General features: G+C 43.3%; 1 protein-coding gene across 8 annotated transcripts in view; it reads right to left on the bottom strand.

Annotated features, from left to right (window-relative positions):
• The window catches only part of C5H12orf75 (chromosome 5 C12orf75 homolog), a 91,702-nt gene extending 78,968 nt beyond the window's left edge, over positions 1-12,734 (bottom strand). For 7 of the 8 annotated variants that reach the window (XR_806707.4, XR_003034548.2, XR_806706.4 and 4 more), the window contains exon 1: positions 12,450-12,698. Coding sequence is in view for 5 of the 8 variants with exons in the window: in XM_015471059.3 (XP_015326545.1) it covers positions 12,450-12,495 (46 nt within the window). In the remaining 3 variants the exon portion in view is untranslated. 8 annotated transcript variants of the gene reach the window in all.
• Positions 12,735-18,282: the final 5,548 nt, after the last annotated feature.

Here is an 18,282-nt window from a genome sequence, read left to right as displayed (position 1 = left end):
GCATCAGAACAGATTCTGGGACGTCATACAGAAAGAAGACGGCGGTCATGATGTGAGGGCCACGAGCGCTGAGCCGTTAGAGATGAAGGGGAGGGCAGAGAGGACAGAAGCCACCTCACTGCATCTGACGGACAGCAGCAGGGTGGTAGGGAAACAACAGCATGGAACTGGAAGGCAGAAGAGCCAGGTAAAATTCCTGCTCCAGTATTTTATTTGACAGTCTCCAGATCCCTCTGCTTCAGCTTCTAATCCTGGGCTGACAAAGGCACCGGAAAAGACAAACCACAATAAGTGTGTGAGTGAAATTCATTTCAAAACAGTCACATGTTGTCTCCTCAGCACCTGTTTTCATCAGTCACCAGAAACCCTGCATCCACTTCACCTTGACTCCGGCGTCCCCACGGCCTCTTTCCTGCTGGGTTCACCATCTAACTTCCCAGCAGGCCCAAGGCAGATGCCAGGTGTTACCTTCCAGAAGGAAATCAGCAGGCCATTTCTTATGTTCACAAATGTACCTCTCTTAAAGGGCACCATCTATTTAACAACTGCAGTGGTGCGGAGGCCAAGAAGTCAGAAACACTGACTTGATGTATAGACATCAAGCCTATAGATATGATTATAATGTACATGCATCTTTCTAAAAGGGAAGAAAGCATACATCTTCACAGGAGCAAGGGATTAATGATAAGCTTATAACCAGTGCAGGTAGAACATGACTCCCTGACATACAACTTCTCAGAGAAAAAGAAAAAGAAAATCTGTAATTGTTGAAACTCCCAGCAAAAATATCAGAATTTCTAGGTATATAAAATATGAAATGTCTTTGTTTTGCAGAAGTATAAAATCATAAAATTACTAGAAAGAGAAGAAAAATTCTGGTTACCCTCAGTGCAACATTTTAATCATATTTCATCTAGACATTGATTAACCAGATTAACCAGTTAACTCTCCATCAGTTAACCAGATGGAGAGTTCTTCTCTAGATATTTTATGCAAAAGATACTTTGACTAGAACAATTCAAATAGTGGCAAAATCCCATTTGCTTTAAGTTGTGTTTATGATTCATGAGATTCATCATTTATTAAACAAATATTTATAGTGGTATAGCTACTTCTTTCAAGACCCCTGGGGTAAAACATTTTTCCCTGTTAGTACCACTTCATTTCCTGCCAAAATGCCTCTCTACTGTTATGGTACCTTAACACAAGGGAAGGCAGGTAACCATGTTTCTTGTGGGATAGAAGCACCACAAAATCTACAGACCTAAATTAGAATTTTTGTGAGTCAAAAGATTTAATGACTATTTTCCAAAATTGTATTATTGATCATTATAATTTTAAATATCTTCCTAAAAAATGGAAGTGGGAGGGGAAGGTCTGCTCTCAGAAAAGTATCACATTCAGTTCCAGTGACAAACACTTCCTTCTGAATACAACTGTTTCTTTAACACTTAGAAGATTGTTGTTCACAATATTGCCTCATTTCACCATGATTGTGTATACATATATATTTTTTTGGTGGGAAGCGCCTGCACTGTGAGGCATGCAGGATTCCCCAGCCAAGGATTGACACCCCCACACCCCCTGCGGTGCAAGCGTGCACTCAACCACCAGACTGCCACCAAAGTCTATACCTTTTACTTTCGTCAAAAGATTTTAAAATTGTATTCATGAGTCCCAAAGTCAAGAGTCTCAGTCATTTAAAAATGCACAGCAAATGCAATTTATTAAGCATTAAAAAAAATTAATCTGATATTGACAAATCACAGAAAGATATTTGGTCTTCATTCCCTCTTCCTGGCACAGAGCTTCTAAAATCCTTGGAACTTCCTGAGAGATAAGGGTGATAGGAGCCTGTTTCTTCCAATGAGGTGACTCTTGGCAGGACCCCAGGTAGCTTCAGGATGGGAGCTCCCAGAAAACCCAAGGCTTGATTAGAAGCTTGGAACTTTCAACCCCACTCCCTGTCCTCTTGGAAAAAGAGAGGGGCTGGAGATCAAGTTAATCGCCAATGGCCAATGATTTGATCAATCAGGCCTATGTAATGAAACCTCCATAAAAACCACTAAAAGGACAGGGTTCAGAAAGTTTCTGAGTTGAACATCCATGTACCAGGAGGGGGTTTACCCCAATTCTATGGGGACAGAGACCCCTATGCCCAAGACTCTTAACATGACCTCTGTACCTCTCCATCTGGCTGTTCATTTGTGTCCTTTATATAAACTAGTACGTTTAATCCAGTAAGCAAAGTACCTTCCTGAGTCATACTAGCAAACTGTCAGGTCTGAGGAGGGGGGATGTGAGAACCCCCAAATTTGCTGTCAAGTCAGACAGCAGTGCAAGTAAGCTGGGGACCCAATACTTGATACTGATGTCTGAAGTGAGACGATCTCAGGCGACTCAGCCCTCAAACCTACGGTGATAGACACTAACTCCACATATGAGCATCAGAATTGAACTGGATGGTGTCAGAGAACTGGAGAGGCAGATGGCATCTGGGAAGGAAAAACCTCTCAGATAACCTTCACATTTTATAGAAATTGGGCACCCCCATAAATAACTGAGGCTCTGAACAGCTTTGAAATGCTGTATGAATCACACCAAGACTGAACGGTGCTGTATCTGCTTCAGCAAATGATTATTCACACTGCAGGTATTGTTTGTAAACTCTTCATTTTCTGATTTTCTGATTATATCCCATTCCAGGAACAATTACAAAAATGTCTTCTGTGTTAGTTCCGCATGAATGCTGTAACAAATCACCACAAGCTAAATGCCTTAAGACAACAGAGATACGTGCTCTCAGAGTTCTGGAGGCCAGAAGTACATCATCAAGGTGTCAGGAGGTCCCAACACCCTGCAGAGGTTGCGGGAAGAACACGGTCCAGGCCTCTTAGCATCACGGGACAGTGGGTCTTCCTTGGCACTCTGTGGCTGGTGGCCAGATAGTGCTTTCTCTGTTCTACCCCGTCCTCACATCACCTCCTCTCCATATCTGTCTTCTCCTTGTCTAGCTCTTCCAAAGACACTTCATCATCTAGGATTTAGAGCCTATCCAGATAACCTAAGATGGTGTCCTCATCTCAAAATCCTTAATTATACTGGCAAAGACTCTTTTTCCAAACAAGACAATATTCACACATTCCAAATTAGGATGAGAACGTATCTTTTTTAGAGGTCACCATTCAACCCAATACACTTCTCATTCCTGTGCTCCTCCACCTCTCCAAAAGCAGAAATTCCCTTTTGAAAAAAAATACATAGCAAAATTAATATTGAGGAAAAATTAAATTTAATATGACATGTCACATATTCTGCAAACACAGACAAAATTTTACTCCTAGTGCATGATAAAGCCAGCAGTTCAGTGATATTAAGCAGATATTTGTAACATCTTGGTTCCTATAGACAGATGTTTATTGGCAATCTAATAAGTCTTATAACTTTAAAAGATTGCCCTGTACTGCCTAGTACATTTTCAATATGGTTCAGAGTCATATATTTATTTTTATGAATTTCCTTACCCATGCCAAATTTTAACAAAAAGAAAATATTTACCTCTTTTAAAAGAAAGGTCACATACATATGTACATTTGAAAAAACACTATTAATGCCTTTTTCATCCCTGTTCTCTATGCACTTCATAGTGCTGAAGTAACATACTGGAACTGTTCACAAACAAATGAATTGCTAAATTACATAGTAAATCGTATCTCTTTGTTCAGACTGAGTAGTGATAACTTAAACACATACACCAGAAAATAAAATTATGCACATGAAGAATTTCTAAAAGGCACTGAAGATGCACAAATCACTCTTCTTTTAATCAGAAATATAAATGATTATGGCTCTTATGGGAAATAATAAAAATATGCAGGAATGTTTTACTCTTTATTTGTTTTATGAAAGAAAAACGTCTCTCTGAGAATTGTATAAACATAACTGTAGAAAAAAAACAAAGCTCCCTCTAATTTTGACAGCTTGCTATGTCTCCTCTGACCCATAATAGTTCTAAAACTATGTCATCAGCTCAATTGGCCAAAAGAAGTAGAACAACAGCTCTTTAGTTCATCTACAGCAATGTCTATTTTTCAATAAGCCAATAAGAGACACAGAATCGTAAGTCATTTCTTCAATAGTGGAGAAAAAATTTCAGATCAGTGTATTCTAAAAAGGTAAATTTTTTAAAGTATAGTTGACTTACGATGTTACGTTAATTTCAGGTACAACATAAGATTCAAGATTTTTATAGATTATGCACCAAAGTTATTAAAACATTATTGACTATTTTCCTTGTGCTGACTTACATCCATAAGACTTACTTATTGTATAATTGGTAGCTTATACCTCTTAATAATGGAGCTTTCCCTGTGGCTCAGCGATAAAGAATCTGCCTGCAATGCAAAAGCCGTAGGAGACACCAGTTCGATCCTTGGGTCAGGAAGATCCCCTGGAGGAGAACATGGCAACCCATTCCAGTATTCTTGCCTGGAGAATTCCAGGGACAGAAGAGCCTGGCAGGCTATAGTCCATAGGGTCGCAAAGAGCTGGACATGACTGAAGCGACTTGGCACACACACACCTCTTAATACCTTCACCTATTTCACCCATAAGCCCTCCTCACTACCTGGCAACCACTAGTTTGCTCTCTGTACCTGTGAGTCTGTTTTTGTTTCATTATAGTGATTTATTTGTGTCATTTTTTAGATTCCACATATAAGTGAAAACACACAGTATTTGTCTTTTTCTGTCTGACTTATTTCACTTAGCTTAATATCCTCTAGGTCCAACCCATGTTGTTGCAAATAAAATCATGTTAATGAATGTGGATGTTCTTAAGAGAAAACCTCTTTGCTTACAGGTTGCCCTTGCCGAATACTATGCTTTCAGTAGATAAAAATTAATAAACACAGCTGTATAAGTACAGACATAGGGCAACGCATTGACATTTAGCTGCTGTAATTTAAGCTATGTCTCTATTGAGCTGTAAGTGGCTCATGGCAGAGTTGAATAACTCTCTTGGGTCACCTTCATGAACCAGTCACATGGTTGCAACATCAATCCTGTGGGGCTAGAACAAGTGAACCTTCTAATCCTTTCGTGCCAGAGATAATTGTCTGCACAGAGGTGTTTTCACAAATCTTGTCATTCACATCACGTCAAATGCAGTCCATCCAAGAGGATAATGGGTCACCTGCATCCTCCAACCTTCCCTTTAGAGGGAGTAGCAGCTCCTTCCAGTCTCCTGCTGCTGTGCTAAGTCGCTTCAGTTGTGTCCAACTCTGCAACCCCATGGACTGGAGCCTACTAGGCTCCTATGTCCATGGGATTCTCCAGGCAAGAATACTGGAGTGGGTTGCCATGCCCTCTTACAGGGGATCTTCCCAACTCAGGAATCGAACCCAGGTCTCCCGCATTGTGGGCAGATTCTTTCCCACTAGCGCCACCTGTCTCCTAGGCTTTAACAGTTTGGGTACATTTTCATTTCTCCCTCCCGCTACCTCCCTCGGGCTTCCCTGGTGGCTCAGATGGTAAAGCATCTGCCCGCAATGTGGGAGACCTGGGTTTGATCCCTGAGTTGGGAAGATCCCCTGGGGAAGGCAATGGCACTCCACTCCAGCACTCTTGCCTGGAAAATCCCATGGACGGAGAAGCCTGATAGCCTTCAGTCCAAAGGGTCAGAGTCGGACACAACTGAGCAGCTTCACTTCCACTTCCTACCTCCCTCACATGTAGCCAGTCCTCAGCCTAACTGGCTTGCAGGGGTCCTTGATGTCAGTGCCTCCATCATTCACCAACAACCCTCTCACTTCATGGACTCCTGACGACAGCCTTAAATTACATCACTCTACTGCTGGCTCCTTCCTTCTATACCAGTCTATGACAGTCTTTCCCTGTATTAATAATAGCACATTAAGTACTTAGACAATAAGGCACTGCTCTAAGCACTTTATATATATTAAACTCATTTAATCTTGAGTAGGTTCTATAACCACTCTTCCATTCTACAGCTGAGGAAACTAAGATATAGACAGTTTCAGCAAGTTGTCCAGGTTATGCAGCTGATAAATGATGAAAGCAGGATCTGAACTGGGGTCTTTGGGCTCCAGAGCCTGCTCTCAGTTCTGAGGCCTTCTTGCCTCTCTGTCCTCCCCAACTCCCATCCTGACGGTTCTTACTTCCAACACTCTGCAACCAATGTGAACTACTGACCCAGTCAGGACAGATTTCTCATTGCCCTGAAATGCACTGAGCCCGTTTCTGTCCCTATGTTTTCATACTGCTCTAAAAGTGCCCTCCCTTCCATTCTCTGCTTATCCAAATCCTACCTATTCTGCAAAGTCAAATCAAGTCTCACCTCTTCCAAGCAGGCTTCCCTGGTTGCTTAAGGTTATATTTCATTCCTCTAGTGCTATATCAGTCAGAGAGTGCCTACAACAAGTTAGGACTTAATTTTATATCTTTTTTGTTTCCACAATATGTTTATCCATTCAACAAAAAAATTTTTAAGACCCAAAAACTTCCACTGAAAGACTGAATATTGGTCTTGAGGCTGAGCGTCCAGCTGTGACAAGACTCTCATGAAGCTTACCTTTGGGGAAGGGGAACAAAAATGACAATAAATAAACAAAATATCAGCTCTCCAGGAAAGAGTATTTCAAATAGACAGAGAACAAGAATGAGTGGAGCATATTTAAAGAATAGAAAGACAGCTTGGCTGGGGAGGGGGGGTGCCTAAGTGAGCTAGGGGGAAGAAGCACATAAGATATTAATGACTTCTTTGATGATATCAGCAAAATTTTATATTATTACCACTACACAGCCTGGACTAATGCTGAGCACAGTGGCTGAATTTCAGAACTACCAAACCATTCCAGTAGTCATGTGTGGATGTGAGAGTTGGACTATAAAGAAAGCTGCTTTTATAGCAAAGAATTGATGCTTTTGAACTGTGGTGTTGGAGAAGACTCTTGAGAGTCCCTAGGACTACAAGGAGATCAAACCAGTCACTCCTAAAGGAAATCAGTCCTGAATATTCATTGGAAGGACTGATGCTGAAGCTGAAGCTACAATACTTTGGCCACCTGATGTAAAGAACTGATTCACTGGAAAAGACCCTGATGCTGGGAAAGATTGAAGGCAGGAGGAGAAAAGGACGACAGAGGATGAGATGGTTGGATGGTATCACTGACTCAATGGACATAAGTTTGAAACTCCAGGGGTTGGTGATGGACAGGGAAGCCTGGCGTGCTGCAGTTCATGGGGTCACAAAGAGTCGGACATGACTGAGTGACTGAACTGAACTGACTGAAACCATCTACAGATGTCGATGAAGGCTGGACTACATAGCTACAGCAACAGAAGAGAATGTGATTATGTATCTAATAGAGGATAAGGTGATAACTAACCTAAGTAACTGGACCCAAAAGAAATATAGTAACTCCCTGGGTACAATGATAAAATAGAATAAAATAGAAGAACCACTATAGAAAGAGTCTAGTAATAAACTAAGTTATGGTCAGATAGCTGCCACTTACACATCTCTGGTAGAAAAAGCAAATCAACAATTCAATCAAGTACCAGGAGCAGAATACTTGTGAAATGACTCTGCTGCTGCAAATATTTTTCACAGCCTGCAAAATAGTCTACACTGAACCAGGCTCTTGTACACATTTGGAACCATCCAAACTTTGAAGGGATTTTTCTGGTTCACATAAAATAGGATTTCCTGGTTTACATTACAGACTCAGGCAACAATCTACATGTATGACTAGACACAGGAAATGACTGACCTGCTATGGTTCATCAGCTCAAATGCAGGGGTGTTCATGTCTCCGCCTAATTAAGGAATATATTCAAGGAAAAACAAGGGAATAGAGAATCTGGTTGCTGATCGAGACAGTGGTGGAGACGGAGAGCAAAGAAAAACACAGAGAAAGCAACAGCTCCCTGCCTGTAGCAAATGAAACCCTTTCAAAATGGACTCTTTTTATCTATCAAAGTAAAATAGATATTACACGATATCACTGTGGAATCTAAAGTATTACACAAATGAACGTGTCTACGAAACAGAAACAGACTCACAGACACAGAGAACAGACTTGTGGTTGCTAAGAGGGAGAGATGAGGGAGAGATGGACTGCGAGTCTGGGGTTAGCAGATGCAAACTACTATACATGGGATGGAAAAAGAACACGATTTGACTACACAGCACAGGGAACTATATTCAATACCCTAAGATAAACCAAGAGAAGATTTTAAAACTATATATAACAACCTCTTTGCTATATAGCAGAAATTAACACAACGCTGTAAATCAACAATACTCCAATTTTTAAAAGACGGGCTCTTAAACCCAGACGTTCCTCTAAAGTTTAGAGTCTAGACTCTACACTATGCAGGGAAAACGTACTGAATTGTCACTGAATGTAAAAAAGAAGTCCTGTATAGTTCTAGGTTGGAAAAAATCAAATTCCTACATTGAGACAGTGATGGTCCTAAAACATCAGAATGGGGACTGCGCTCATATAATCAAAGTGGTTCTCGTGTCCCCTTCTACCCTGATAGCATGGATACTTTGACTCCTCCCTGAAGACTTCTCTGAATAAACTATGATTTATTCCACATCTCTTGGGCATTTGGATGCTCATTGTATATTTGACTACACTTTGCTTTGCAGGTGTTCTCAAATGGTGAATCTTCCTACTTCAACAACCAATGTCTCAAGAGGGGGAAAGCTTGATTTCATTCTACAGTCATCCCTTTCTGGCTGCCCCTACCATTGCCCTAAAATTCCCTAACAGAGTATGAAGCTTTGCACACAGAGGTGGACCATGTACTAGCTTCCACTTAGAAATCTACTGCAAAGGAAATCTGACCTAAATTATCTAGGGTCTGTATGAGCGGATTCCTTCTGGCTGTTTGATCACTGTACTGCATTTTAGTTTCTCCATGTATTGGACATACAGAATCAAATTTACTGAAGCACACTACTAAATACCAATTTGTCATATAAACCAATTTCACCAGACAAAAGCCAAGAAAAGCTATTGTCCAGATAGCCCAGGGAAAAGAAACAATTATGTGGTTTTACCTGAATTACTTAGGGAGTAAGACAGGGCTTACAATGGCGATTTCAGGTTGGGGGTCCTTATTATAAAATGCTAATGTATCCTCTGAAAGCAGATTTGCTGTGTTCTTATAGAAAAATATTCAGGGAACACCATTTCACCTTCAACGTGGTATTACTCCACTTCTATATAGTAATTACAGTAGAGTGCTATTCTGTTGCTCAAAAAAGTAAAGTGAAATGCCCACAGTGGCAGCCAGCACAGTGCCAATGTCAAGCTTGAGCCTCACTCTCCACATTCAAGTTCAGCACCTGCCCACCATCTTTCTCTTTTTTTTTTTTTTTTTTTGGCTGAAAAGCTTAAAAATGACTATTGAAGTGTAAGACTCCTGGGACATTTCAGAAGTTTTGCACTGTAATTACTGGAGGGTGGAGACAACACCAATTTAATGCATTTCATTTTACTTGGGTTCAGTGACATGCATTTGCAGCTTGGGCAATAGTGTATTTAATGCTGATGCCAAAGTTCACAATTGAAAGAAACCTTTGCACTGCGGTTTAGTTCTCTTACCCTTCCATCTTTCCTCTTGATGCATTTCCTTTCTGAACCTAAGGTGTTACATCAACTGACAGAAAATTTCGAAATAACAATGACCAAAGCCCGAGGCTAGGCACCCGGACTCACCAGCAGAGAAATGTTTGGGGGATGACTTCTCAGAAACAAGGGCAGAGTCATCAAAGAGGTGATGCAATAACTCCCAACTCATGTTTTCTTCTCCTTCGTGTTTTATAGTCTGCCCTCGCTATTTTCCTCTTCTCTGAACACACAGTAATTTTTAGCAAAGAGCGAGCTTGAGGAGAGAACAGCATGCTCTTACAGGAGCTGTCCTTCGTGAACAAAAGTGAGGCTACTCATCCAGAAGACATGCGCTCAGAGTGGTTTTTTTCAATATAACTGTATCTCCCTTTACATAAAAAGGAATGTGCTCATTGGGGGAATAAAGGTCAACCAAATATTTGTAAAGAGAATCATGTTGTCTCTATTTCTTACCTCACCATTGCAGAGCTCACTTATCATAGTCCTGGTTTAGCAATGGAAAACCTCCCTCTATCTCCAAACCTGACAGGCAGTTCATTAACAAACAAAAATATAAATGAAGTAAGCCAGTGGTGGTGGTTTAGTCACTAAATCGCATCCGACTCTTGCGACCCCATGGACTGTAGCCTGCCAGGCTCCTCTGTCCATGGGATTTTCCAGGCAAGAATACTGGAGTGGGTTGTCATTTCCTTCTCCAGAGGATCTTCTCCACCCAGGGGTCAAACCTAGATCTCCTAGATTTTGCAAGCAGAATCTTTACCTACTGAGCTACCAGGGAAACCCTCCTCATTAGAATACTGGTAAGTATCCCTGCCTGTCATGCAGGAGACTAGGGTTCGATTCCCTGACAGGGAGACGACACACCCTGAAGTAAGCTAGCTCTACTTTAAAGCAAATGGGTTACAAATCCTTCCTTTTCTTTTCTTTCTTTCTTTTTATGACAACATGGAAAACGTACCAAACTAAAGGTAATGGTTTTTAACCTTTTTAAAAGTAAGGTACACATGCAATGGAAGGCATAGGGACACAGTGCGTGTTAGGTTGAGAGATATACATTCGATCCTTGAATAACACAGGGATTAGGGGCACCAACCCTCCACAGAGTGGAAAATCTGAGTATAATTCATGGTCAGCCCTCCATATCCGCAGTCCCACACCCCTGGATTTAAATGACTGAAGAGCATGTAGTACTACAGCATTTACTATTGAAAAAAAATCCATGTATAAGTGGACCTACGCAGTTCAACCTCAGTTGTTAGAGTAAATCGTAATTCCTGGTGCAGAATATGGTCTTGACATGGTTCCAGGTTTCCACACAGAGCTGTCTGGCCACTCTCAAGTGAGACTCCTGTCCTTATGCTAAGGCACTAATTAAGCTAACTACCTTTGACTCTGTTACAAGAATTAAAAGGGTTTGTTCCCCAGGAGCTCTCTGCCTGTCACAAGATTGGGAATTTAATTCGAGATGGTAAAGATGACCTGTCAGAAAGAAACTTTTCAATGAATCATTACCTGGCTTCATTCACAGCTTTGGGACTAGAATTCCACATATTTTAGTGCCTTCTCCTAAAATATTCCGTATGTCTGGTCACTGACAGCCAGAGAGGAATAACAAACTTCGCCAATTAAATGAGCAGATTCCCACATCTGATCCCATAAGTGAACATCAAAATAAACTTTAAAATAAATAAACTGGAAAGGCTTGAATTTTAAACTACATCTTCCAGGAGGTCTGGATCAAGGGAAGTGACAGGCCCAAGGTCACAAAGTCATTGAGCGGGCATTCACTCCCGCCTTGGAAACACTGCAGCATCAGAGCGCCCTTACCATTTGCTGGTTGGGATGGGATGTGGCGTCTGATTGATCTCAGTTGGAGGAGATATGAGTTCTGTATCCAAAAGACACCAAAATAGGTCAGCAGATACTGTATTACTCAAAACAGACCCAGACTCTTAAATAAGTAGACACTAGCTGAGTCAAAGAGAACGGTTGAGTTTTGGAATAAGTCACTTGATACAACGCCTGGCTGACTAGGGGGAATCTAGACGACTTCCCCGGCCAATCAACACAATGAAGAAGTGTAAAAAGAGGTTTCAATTTTTTTTTTTAATGAAAAACATAAGAACAGATCACTGCTAATATTAAAGCTCTGTCACACATATTCTAAAGCATCCTCGATACTGCAGCTTCTCAGAGGAATCTTAACAGCCCAGCCGGTCTTAAACATCAAGACAGACTCAGATGAATTTTTAGCGCCCTGTTTGCAGTTCTCAACCCACTAGCACCTTCCCTCCCCCTAAAGAAAGTCCTGAATCGTTCTGCTGCACTTTTCCAGGTGCAGACTCTGGGTTGCGAGGGGCTGGAGCCCGAGGCCTGCGGAAGCGAGTGCGAGAAAAGAGGGAGCAGACGCTGGCCACGACTAGGAAACCTCTCTCCTAGGAGAGTGCCGGGACTACCCGCTGCAGGGGAGCCCCGCCACCAGGGCTCCCCGCGCTCCCTCCGCAGGATCGCCCTGCAGGTTCTCCTCATCCAGGCGTGACCGCCCCCGCACAGGGAGGGGAAATGCCCCGTTTTCAGTCTGTCCTAAACCGGACGATCGGCTCCTGTCCCGAAATCGGGGACGGGGAGAGGGGGCTGCACGCCCTCCCTGCCCCGGGTCCCCGCGCCCTTCCTTCTCGCCACCTCTCTCCTGGCCTCTCCCGCAGAGGCGGTCAGCCCTGCAGAACTCCCCACCGCCCCCGAGTCGCGGTCCCCGCGCCCCCAGCAGCCCGCCGCGCTCACCTTGGCCCGCGCCCGCGCTGGCGGCGGTGGAGTTCCCGCAGCCCATCGCGCCGCCGGCCGGGGAAGCCACGCTCGGGAGCTGGCAGCCGCAGATCCTGGGGGTGGAGACGAAGGCGGAGGGCGGCGCGCCCCGAGCCGGAGGCCGGCGGGGGACTTACGGGTTCGAGGGGCTCTCGGGGACCACCCACTCTAGCTACCCAGGAGCGCAAATCTGGGCGTCGCAGGCCTGGGCTGGCCGGGGCGGAAACTGCCCGGCAATCCTCGCCCCCGCAGCACCCGGCTCTCGGACCCCGCCGGACCCACCCGTCACCTCGGCAACCGCGGCGCCGGCCAATCCTCAGCCTCCTGAGGGCTCCCCGGCCGGACATTGGTCGTCGTTAAGAGGGGGCGGGAGTTTAAAGTGGGTTTGGGGGTGAGGGCGGGGCTGAGGGGTGTGGCCGGCGCGGGCTGGAGGGTGAGGCAGGGCAGTGGAGGATGCCCATCTGGCGGCCCTTCACATCCTCTTTGGCTTTTCTTCTCTTTGCCCACTTCCCCTCCCTACTTCAGGATGTGTGTTTTGGGACGGGGCGGGGGGGGCGGGAGACGGGAGGGGGTCGGCGGAGGAAGTGGCGGGGAACACCTGTTTTGAGCAAATGGGCGCTCCCCTCCCCCAAATATATAATATTTCTATAAACGGAAATCCATTTCTGCTTTAACAGAAAGCCAATACAACTCTGCTCCCCCATCCACACTGGCCAGTAACAGGAACATAAAGTCTTCCCTATGTTGGTCATATTAACCTACTAGACTTTAAGTATCTGCTGCAATTTTGAAAAACCTGGATCCAGAACCTTGATGCAAGAGATAAACGGGCTTCAGGCTGAGCAACTGACATCTGTCCCCTGTGGGCAGATGCTCCAAGATGAAGACAATGACAGGAGCCCAGTCCTGCTTGGATAGAAGATAAAGAGACTACATACATATTTCTCATTCTTAAGATCAAGGAGATCCCCCAAACTGCACATACACAGAAAGGTTCCTCAGAAGTCAGAGAAGGGAGGAGTTGCTGGACTATAATATACTCCATCAACTTCCCAGAAACCCTTGCACTGGAATCCATCTTGGCCAAAAGATGCTTGCATACAAGAGGGGCAGGGCCCTAAATTATACCAAATATGCATTCAGAGCCAGGCAAAGCAAGATGGTTGACCAGAGGAAACTCAGAAGAACTGCCTCAAATAAGTGACTGAAGCTACTGGAAAGGCTTCCATGATAGCTCAGACAGTAAAGAATTGGCCTGCAATGCAGGAGGTTCAGTCCCTCGGTCAGGAAGATCCCCTGGAGAAAGGAATGGCAACCCACTCCAGTATTCTTGCCTGGAGAATCCTATGGACAGAGGAGCCTAGCGGGCTACAGGTCATGAGGTTGCAAAGGGCTGGACACCATTGAGCAACTAAGTGTGCCCACAAAGGTGCACGACTCTCTCTGAGCCCACCTGTGTATGTCTATCCATGATATACGTTTTTCCTCCTAAAAAAAACACTTGTTTCGCTACTTCCAACTCTTTGTTGAAATTCGTTTCTCCAAAGCAGAAGAACCAGGACCTAGCCACTGGCCCTCTTGGTCTCGTGACTAAGATTCTGCACTCTCACTGGCTGGACATGGCTTCAATCACTGGTCAAAGAACTGAGATCCTATTTCAAGCTATCCCAAGCCAAGGCCACCCCAGATCAACTTGAACTCTGATTTAATGACAGAACTGTGAATTTATGTGGCATTTTTCAGCCTAATTGTTGGGAAAGTATTACTGGAGTCAGGCTTTTGTTCACTCACTAAGTCACATTCAACTCTTTGCAGCCCTATGGACTGCAGCACACCAGGCTACTCTGTCCTCCACTATCTCCTAGAGTTAGCTCAAATTCATGTTCTAACCATCTCATCCTCTGTCACCCTCTTCTCCTTTTGCTCCAATACTTTGGCCACCTGACTAGAAGAGCCAACTCATTGGAAAAGACTGATGCTGGCAAGGATTGAAGGCAAAAGAAACCAGACTATCTGAGTTAAAATCCTTGCTCTGCCACTTAGTAGCTGTGTGACTTCAGCAAAATTACTTAACCCACAACTTATCGGTTGTTTTACCAGTAAAATGGCAATAATTATTCAGACACATGCAAAGCACCTAACATAGTACCTGACCCTAAATAAATGACAGCTCTTCTTTTTCTTAAATCTATTATAAGTGCGTGCTAACTCCCTGAAAGTAAGGACATCTGATTTATCAAAATGTCTTCCTGGCTCATTGGACAGACTCAATAAATGTTGTGTGAGGTAAATTCAAGCCAGGAATTAAATCTCCATTTTAAATCCATTTAATATTTATAGAGAACCTAACCTGTGCCAAGTCCCTTGTTAAAATTAAGGTCCAGGGTTACAAACATATGGGAGAAAGTTTAACCAGGCAGATAGATTATAAGCAACATAATTACAAAATAGCAGGGATGCTAACAGAGGAATACAGGAAACCCAGAGGGTGCTGGGATACTGATAAAAGACCTTCCTAAATAACATACAGTTGTGTTTTGAGGAAACCTTGAACTCGAACCAAGGCCCTAGTGGATGGTTGTACATGATCTTTGGAACAATAGTGAAGACTGCTACTGCTGCTAAGTCACTTGAGTCATGTCCGACTCTGTGCGACCCCATAGACGGCAGCCCATCAGGCTCCCCCGTCCCTGGGATTCTCCAGGCAAGAATACTGGAGTGGGTTGCCATTTCCTTCTCCAATGCATGAAAGTGAAAAGTCAAAGTGAAGTCCCTCAGTCGTGTCCGACTCTTATCGACCTTATGGTCTGCAGCCCACCAGGCTCCCCTGTCCCTGGGATTCTGAAGGCAAGAACACTGGAGTGGGTTGCCATTTCCTTCTCCAACGCATGAGAGTGAAAAATGAAAGTGAAGTTGCTCAGTCGTGTCCGACTCTTAGCGACCCCATGGACTGTAGCCCACCAGGCTCTTCCATCCATGGGATTTTCCAGGCAAGAGTACTGGAGTGGGGTGCCATTGCCTTCTCCGATAGTGAAGATTAGGTAGTCCTATTGTTCAGGTTACAAAAGATACACCATGCCCCCTTTAAAAATTAGATATACCTGGGCTCATGCTGAAATGATGATAAACTCTTGAGCAAATGGTGCATTTTTGAGCTGTTTGGCATTTAGAAGCACTGCTTTTCTACCTTGGCCTCCACCATCTTGATTCAGTGGTTACTTCCATACAAATACAGAATTGATGAGGGAGAAAGGTGGGGGATTATCAAACAGCCAGAAGAAACACTCTTACTTATTTCTTCACCATATGACACTGGAACCCTAGAACACTCATCAGAAAGAAGAAAACAGACCCTGGCATCCAGTAAATGATCTGACATTCACAGCTAGGTCTTCACCTTCTCTGATTAAATACAGTTGCATAGAAACCAATATCAGTGATGGCTGCTCGATAACTATGAGGAAGTAAGACCAAAAATACCACTCAGTAATCTTGTCTAAATATAACAAAGACAAATTCACTGGCAAACCACAAAGACACCACCCAAACCTGACTAATACTTTTTTGACTGTTACTTTTTTATTATTATTATTACCAGTTATAGTTTTAGCACCATTCTAGTCTTCTTGCCTTGTCGGTGACATTCATTAAGAATATCCCATCATAGAATTGTCCATGCTTCCTGACAATATCCAATCCAGGAAAAAAATCCTGCTTCCTTAAATCCCAACCAAAATCACCTAACTTAAACCCAGATCTTTTAAATCTTTCTCTAATACTCTGTTCCCCGTGATGTGCATTCTCTGTCACTGTGATGAATGGTAAACTCAACTTGTTCAACTACCAGGATGTTCCTAGTGGTCTTTAACTGGAGGACATTGACGCTTGTTAATCATATGTCCTCTGCCTTATAAGGTTATAGACTATGCTGTCTATCTTTCAACAAACACTATTGAGTGTCTCATTAGTGCCAGCCACTCTTCTAAATGCTTGAGATACGGCAGTGAACAAGATATAGAGGAAAAATCTAATTAAAGGAGATGGATCAAAACCAAATAAAAAATAATTTCAGATACTCTGAGTGCAATGGGAAAAAAATAAAGCAGGAAACTAAAATAGATGCCTGAGGGGGAGGGCTGTGTTAGGCTGGATGGTCAAGGACGGCCCCTCTGTTGCTGTTGTTGTCATTTAGTAGCTCAGTCACGTCTGACTCTTTTCCAATCCCATGGACTATAACCTGCCAGACTCCTCTGTCAATGATTTCCCAGGCAAGAATATTGGAGCTGGGTTGCCATTTCCTTCTCTAGGGGATCTTCCCAACTCAGGAATTGAACCCACATCTTCTGCATTGGCAGGTGGATTCTTTACCACTGAGCTACTGGGGAAGCCCAAAACCCTCTGAAGAAAGGCTATTTTAGCTGAAGTCTGACTGATGGGAAGAAATCAGATGTGTGAAGATAAAGGAAAGAGCATTCCAGGCAGAGGGAATGGGACGTGCAAGAGTCCTGAGGCAAGAACAAGCTGGTATGCTTCATAAACAACAACAACAAAGGCCAGGACAGCTAAGCTAGAGCTGAGATGGCGGTAGTTAGCTGAAGAGGTAGGCCACATCACACTGGGTAGGTGGGCTTAAGAAGAAGTTATGATTTTATTCCAAGGGCAATGAAAAATCATTTCATGATACAATACATGAAAATTTCCTAATAAAATGCAGGCATACAGTAAGTGCCCCATAAATGTCAGTCCTCTCCCTAACGTGAAGTGAAAGAGTAAGTCTAGTGTCTCCTTTATCCTTTTTAGGAATTTATTTTATTTCCTGGACAATGGCTAACCACATTTGGATGTTTTCAAAAAGCATTGAGTCAAAAGAAAATCATTAATGCATGCCTCATTTCCTGACCGGTCAATTTTAGCTTCTTTCTCTGTGCCAGTTTTAAATCACACCATTTAGCTGTTGTTTTCATTCTTTAAACAAGAACTGATGTGGTGAGAAGAAGACAGAAAAGGTGTGTGACTGAAATGGATCTGACAGGAAAGAGAAAACAAGAACACAGAGCTCAGTCAGTCTGTTTTCATGATTTGTCTTCCATAAAGAGTTGGACACCTGAGTTTTCTTTTTGTTTTTTTTTTTTTCTTTTTCCTTATTGACCAATTGCAAGATGGCTGCCTCAGCTCTGAGTAGCTCAGCCACACAGAAATACTCAGCAACAGAGAAGGGGCTTTGTCATAACCCACCCCCACCCACCCCCACCCCCAGCAAAGAGGGCTTTCCCCTCTTTGCATCCCCTTTTTAAAGCCAGGAGGTACCCAGAGCACTTTCACTCCATTTCACTGGCCAGAATCAGTCACACATCCCTTTCCTGATCCCTAGGAAGATAAATAGGACGTTAATCATTGGCCCTGGTAAGTTACAGTTTGCCCCTGAGTTATGACAGAAAGTGTAGGATAGATACCTGAACAAAACGGGGGCTCTGCTGGCAAAAAAGGGAGGGATAATTAATAGCTGCTTAATCAGTAGTTCTCATAGATGTTACAAACGTGCTACAATATCTAGTTGTCTTCTGGATTAGATGCCCTACACCCTTGAAGATGGGATTAGACATGTGATTAGCTTTGGCCAATGAAATGGGAGTACAAGTCATACAAAATATGACTTAGAGACTCTATGAATTCTGGTCTCCTGGGAGTTAGGAGTGCAAGAGATTTATTGCAGGAAACACCTGAAAGATATAGGGAAGAAGGATCAGAAGTAGGCAGGGAAAGCCTTTCAGGCTGCATTCTCAGGTCTGTCATCCATGGGGAGAATAAGAAG

This window comes from Bos taurus, chromosome 5, assembly GCF_002263795.3.
Source record: "Bos taurus isolate L1 Dominette 01449 registration number 42190680 breed Hereford chromosome 5, ARS-UCD2.0, whole genome shotgun sequence".
NCBI lineage: Eukaryota > Metazoa > Chordata > Mammalia > Artiodactyla > Bovidae > Bos > Bos taurus.
The sequence above is the reverse complement of the archived record's forward strand: the minus strand, read 5'-3'. Positions and strand labels throughout refer to the sequence as shown.